General features: G+C 43.5%; 1 protein-coding gene across 2 annotated transcripts in view; it reads left to right on the forward strand.

The window, feature by feature from the left end:
- Plce1 (phospholipase C, epsilon 1) overlaps window positions 1-5,658 on the forward strand; it is a 307,957-nt gene extending 302,299 nt beyond the window's left edge. The window contains exons 31-33 of one of the 2 annotated variants that reach the window (NM_053758.3): window positions 843-1,061; window positions 1,505-1,727; window positions 3,627-5,658. In NM_053758.3, the coding sequence (NP_446210.2) occupies window positions 843-1,061; window positions 1,505-1,693 (408 nt within the window). In that variant the 3' untranslated portion in view covers window positions 1,694-1,727; window positions 3,627-5,658. The remainder of the gene's footprint in view (window positions 1-842; window positions 1,062-1,504; window positions 1,728-3,626) is intronic. The other variant, XM_087571504.1, reaches the window with a different exon arrangement.
- The last annotated feature ends 342 nt before the right edge of the window (window positions 5,659-6,000 follow it).

A 6,000-nucleotide genomic window follows, 5' to 3' on the forward strand; every position in this document is an offset into this window, starting at 1 on the left:
AGGCAGCCTGGCAGCGGAGAGCTCTCCTAGGGCAGGATTCCATCTCCCATTGGCTGCCTAACCTTCATGGCTACATGCTATGGCTGGTGGGGCTGGGGGAGAGTGGGATCTGGATCTTGCCTTTTTTTTTTTTTTTTTTTTTTGAAATTTGAAAAGTCTTTATTGAACCAATTGCATGTTAGGTTACAAAGGTATTTCACTTTTCCAAAATGCTGTTTCTCTTTGTAGACCAATCTGGCCACAAAAGGCTACCTGGCTAAGTATTAGCCAGAAACTTCTAAATCCCAGTGTGATCTTCTTGTGGCATTTTTCCAACAAATAATGCAGACCAAATCACATGATGGCCACCTCACTGGTCACATGGTCCTTAGCTTAATGAGCAGAGGCTGACAGGCTGTCTCCTCACTCTTCCAAGAACCGCCCAAGTGCACGCTGCAGAAGGAAAGTTTGTTGTGAATACAACAGGACAGAAGGACAGACAGCTCATAACTCCAGTGGAAAAAGGATCTTGCCTTTTCAATTACATTATTAGCTGGACTTGCTCTGGATTCTGCTTGGCCTGTGTTACGTTAAAGCTTCCTCCCCTGGAATCTGCTTTGATTTTTTTTTTAATAAATTTAAGCTTCTGTACCAAAGCCGGGCAATTTGGAAGCTAAGTGAGGGAGTCTGAGGAAGTGTGTTGTGAACCAGAGCTACTCGAATGAAAGTGAGGCAGAGTGGCCTGGTTTGGAAGATCCTCTCCATCTCTGAAAGCCTGAGCTACTTCTCCATCTTAAATTTTCATTCATGTGGATGCAAAGGTGGCAGACGATTGATTGAGCTGACCCTAACTTCTCTTTCAGACCTTGTGCAAAGCCAAATATTCCTACAGCATCCTGAACAACCCCAATCCGTGTGACTATGTGCTTTTGGAAGAGGTAATGAAAGATGCACCCAATAAGAAGTCTTCTACCCCGAAGTCCTCACAGAGGATCCTCTTGGACCAAGAATGTGTGTTTCAAGCCCAAAGCAAGTGGAAGGGTGCAGGGAAATTCATCCTTAAGCTAAAGGAGCAGGTGCAGGTAATGTGAAAATCACACTGCCTTTTTTATAAATCACGGATAGTCTGTCACATCATAATTAATTTGGGAGCTACTGAATCAAGAAAGTTCCTAAGTCAGCAGTTCTTGGAAAATAGTTGTTTTGTTTTCGGTGTGTATGTGGTGGAAAGACAAAACAGCATGCTCTCCTGTGTGGTTAAAAGATCCTTGGTAGCTTGGTGGTGGTGCATGCCTTTTACCCCAGCACTGGGGAGGCAGAGGCAGGTGGGTCTCTGAGTTTGAGGCCAGCCTGATCTACAGAGTAAGTTCCCAGTCAGAAAGAGTTACACAGAGAAACCCTGTCTTAGAAAACTTTGGCCCATTTACCCAGTGCTTTACTTGCCTGAGTATGACATGGAGAATCAGAAATCTGGGTTTACCAGCCCATCAAGGAAGGTTCTCTTTTTTTTTTTTTCCCCACACAGGCATCCAGAGAAGATAAAAGGAGGGGCATCTCCTTTGCAAGTGAACTCAAGAAACTCACGAAGTCCACTAAGCAAACCCGAGGACTCACCTCGCCTCCTCAGCTTGTGGCCTCAGAAAGTGTGCAAAGCAAGGAGGAGAAACCCATGGGTGCCTTGGCCTCTGGTGACACAGCGGGCTACCAGTCGTGAGCCAGTGCAGCACATTTGATCCAGGGATATGAAGGTACCGTAGCATTCCGAAACGGAACACAGCTGAAGGTGCTCTGTAACACAGGAGGGTGCCTTCCCTGTGTCTTTTCAAGAGGCTTGTCCTCTGAACACAGGCGGGAATGGTACCTCAGAACAGTACCAGGGTTCTGAAGCTCTATGTAAGCTTTTAAAATTTAGACTTCCTGAGCTGGAGAGGTGGCGAGGTGGTTAAAGGTATTGGCTGACAAGTCTAATGACCTGAATTGGATCTGTAGGGGCACATGGTAGAAGCAGAGAAATGACTCCCACAAGTTGTCTTTTGACCTCTACATGTATACCATGGCATGTGTACACCCTTGTATTCTGTCTGTCTGTCTGTCTGTCTGTGTCTGTCTGTCTGTCTCTGTGTCTGTCTCTGTCTCTCTGTCTCTCTCTGTCTCTGTCTCTCTGTCTCTCTCTCTCTCTGTCTCTCTCTCTCTCACATACACACACACACACACATGCACGTACGCATACGCATGCACACACCTTTTTAGACTTCATTATTTTGTAGATAACTAACCGATGGCCCCAAAGTGTCAAACAGACTTAGGTCGTCACACATAGGACTGCCTTAATTAATAACATAAATGAACATTCTTCAATGGCTCCACAGATTGCTCAGTGTTTAGTCTTTTGGGTCGCTAGTAGCATAGTCTAACATGTTTCATTTAGACCCCACAAACTCATCTCTTCTTACCTCTTAAAAAAATTAAGGGGTTGGGGATTTAGCTCAGCGGTAGAGTGCTTGCCTAGCAAGCGCAAGGCCCTGGGTTCGATCCCCAGCTCTGAAAAAAAGAAAAGAAAAAAAATTAAAATATGTCAGGCATGGAGGAATGTGCGTGTAATCTCAATGTTTGGAAGGCCAAGGCAGGAGGATCACAAATTCAAGGTCAGCCTGGGCTACATAGTGAGCTCCAGGCCAACACAGGGAACACAGTAAGACCCCCACATCTAAAAGGAAAAGCAAATCAAAAGAAAAAATAACTTCAGTCTCCGTTCTGAAAACACAGTGTCAGTTGCCAGCTTCACTGCTGGATACGTAATACAAAGTCAGTGTTAGCAGAGGGATGATCTAGAATATGAAAACAGAGCGCAGGGAATCAAACCTAAGAGCCTTCCTTTCATGGTTTCTTTGGTTGGTTTTTGAGGCTGTATTGCCCAGGCTGGCTGTGCTGGTTTAAATGAGAGTGCCCTCCAGTGGCTCATGTATTTGAATGCTTGGTCCCTGGTTGGTGAAACTATCTTGGGAAGGATTGGGAGGTGTGGCCTTGTTGGGGGACAGTGATTTAGATGCTTGCCTTTGGTCCCCGTTTCCTTTGGCAAGTAACTCTATAAAGATTGAACTGACCTCAGACCTCTGCTCAACATCGGCGCTTTCCTTTGAAAGTAGCCATTGGCACAACTATGCCCACTTAGGACCTCCTTCATCACAGTATGTCCAAGAATGAACACATAGTTTTATAAGAAGTTCTGTGTGTTCTCACAAGTAAACAAGTTCAATGTTTTAGCCTTTCTGACTGTTATAGTATTTATCTGTTGTAGTTTCAATAATCATAACCTAAGAATTTCCATAGAAGCAAAGGTTCACCTCATTTCTATGTGAAGTGGTAACAGTTGAGGGAATTCCTCCTTTTTCTAAAGTTGAGGAACATTTATTTGATGTTAATAAAATGAGTGTTCGTTGTTTCTCCTAAAGAATTTGCTGTTCCAGGACAGAAATAACAGTATTCTACCTCCTAAGGACATCACTGTATTAGGAAGTGACTCGTTCCAAAGCTAGCCACCAGAGCTCTGGGGTTCTGTAGTTGAACAACCTGGAACCTGGCTAGGCTGTACACATCTGCCTCTTCGTGTTCAATGCACTAATTAGCCTGTGTGGATGATGTTACAGGGGAAGGCCCTTGATGAGAAGCTATCAAGAATGGACATGGTGGAAAGAAGTATACTTTACCTCCATCACATTCAAACTGGAAATTGATGATTTCCGAACTCCAGAACCTCCTCACACCCGATGAGAGGTTCATGCAGAGGACAAGCAAAACGGCACAGAACTGCCAACCAACTTCCTGAGGAATGAAGCAGGGACACCCAGGGCATTGCCCGGGGCATTATGGGTGGAAAAGCCACCCCTCAAGCTGAAGGCAACAAGGAACACCTGTAAAGGGCCAGGCGGTAAACATTTTAGGGTCGGGGCCACGTGGCTTCTGTCGAATTCAGTTAGCTCAGCTACTGGATGGCAAATGAAGCTGTCGACAACAGGTACAAGAATGAACATCTGACTGAACAATAAAACTTTATTTATGGACACTTAAATCGGAACCTCATATAATTTTCACATGTCACACATGTTTAAGTGTTTCAACCACTTAAAATTGTAAAATCTTTCCTAGTTTAAGGGTCAGACAAAAACAACATGAGGCTGGCTCGAGGACCAGCTTGCTGACCCAGCTTGGGAGAACTGGGAGCCAAAGGCACAGAGGTTAGAAAACCTCGAAAATTGGCCGTGGGTTTAATGAGAAGTGGAAGTCTGGGGACATTGGAAATGTAAATATGTCCTGTTAGATTTGTTAGCAATTATTCAAATTAGTTCCTATATTGTGTACCCAGGTGCACTCTTTGGGCTGCCTTTCCTCAAATAGAAATGTTTTTCCGAAAGCTACGACCCATGCGTCCACAGACTGTCCCATTTTCAGTTCTCACAAAGTGAATTTAGAATGATGTACAATTTAGTGTCTATCGAGTTGTGATGTCCTCATAAGAAAACCTAAAAGCAAAAAGTAGACTGAGTTGATGTTTCAGGTGGATTTATTTATTTTACGATGTTTCTGCTGACACTGTACTTGTGTATTTATTAGACATAGCTTTCTCGATATTGCTATGGGTGACAAGCACTAGCGGTTCAATCTATTTCAAGACATCCTAGAAATAAATCATCTGAGCATGAGAAGTGGGTGGACATCCAGCGCCATGGTGTCATCTTCATTTCTGATTTCTGAGGAGCCATGGACCCGGGTCTCCCTCGCCATGCGATCTATTTTAAAACCAGACCTCACAAAACAGTCAGCTAAGTGCAGTGGATTCTTCTCATTCTTGGGATGTAGCAAATCCTCCAGACCCTACATTTCATCTTTCTATTGGCCTTGTTCCATTTGAAGATATTTTTTCTTCAAGCTAGAAAACCCACTAAAAATCCTGGCTTTCGCATTTCAGACTTTCCTTGGCCAAACCACCCCTTCTTTGCACATTGTAAAGAGAGACCTGTCAAGAATACACCACACAGCTATCACGTCAGTGGAAGACTCCCACTGCACTGTCATTCTCTTGCCAAGAGAACTCAGACTGTTCTCATTCGAGCAGCTACACAGCACTAACGGTTCCCTTTTATATCAAATGCCAGGTCTGTAACAAGTGCACAGCGCTTCAGTTTTAAAACATACTCTGGAGACATTTTATCAAATTTCTGTAAATTAAAGAGGCCAAAGGGTTTGGGTTACCTTAGGTTTGAAAATTAAATTACTGGTCTCACCAGCCAGAGCCAAACCAAACCCGCAGGTAATGAGATACAGGGTCAGGCCAGTTTACCCCACCCCACCCTCTTGGTCCTTACCATAGATGGAAATTTGATACAGAACAAATCTGAATCTGACCCAATATTCAAATACTGATGTGCATCCCAGTTTAGGTTAAAGGACATAGTCTATTAAAATCAAGTCTGAGATTTAAGCAGGAAGGATTACTAACGTATGTAAATAGGACCCAGAGGAGGCTCTTGCCACCCAAGCTTGAGGACCTCAGCTTGATCCCAGAATCAATGGAGGATTAAAAGGAGAAAAAACGGTTCCATCAAATTATCTATCCTCTGTCTCCATGTGTGCCAAGTCTACACACATAATAATAAATAAAATAAAAAATTTCAAAGTATTAATAGTTTGTTACAGGAATGTGTCACATAATAATGAGGGCATTTTAAGAACTGTATTGGTAGGGAATTTCATTGTTGTATGAATGTCAGAATATACCTACACGAGCTAAGATGGCTACTGTGTCACTAAGTGAGGTTTTTTGGCTTTCTTATAACACTATGGGATGGTGGTTCTGTCCCTTAGCACTCCACACAGCAGTCCATCAGTGATCAGAGCACCACTGTAAGGTACATGACTGCACTACAACTCCTTAACACAATCTGGTGTTTTCCAGAAACACTGCGTTTTGACTGATAGCTTATCTGAATTACGGGCCACAATAGTCTATTGAATGAAAGAAAT

The sequence above is a fragment of the Rattus norvegicus genome, chromosome 1, assembly GCF_021556685.1.
Source record: "Rattus norvegicus strain SHRSP/BbbUtx chromosome 1, alternate assembly SHRSP_T2T, whole genome shotgun sequence".
In the NCBI taxonomy this organism is placed as follows: Eukaryota; Metazoa; Chordata; class Mammalia; order Rodentia; family Muridae; genus Rattus; species Rattus norvegicus.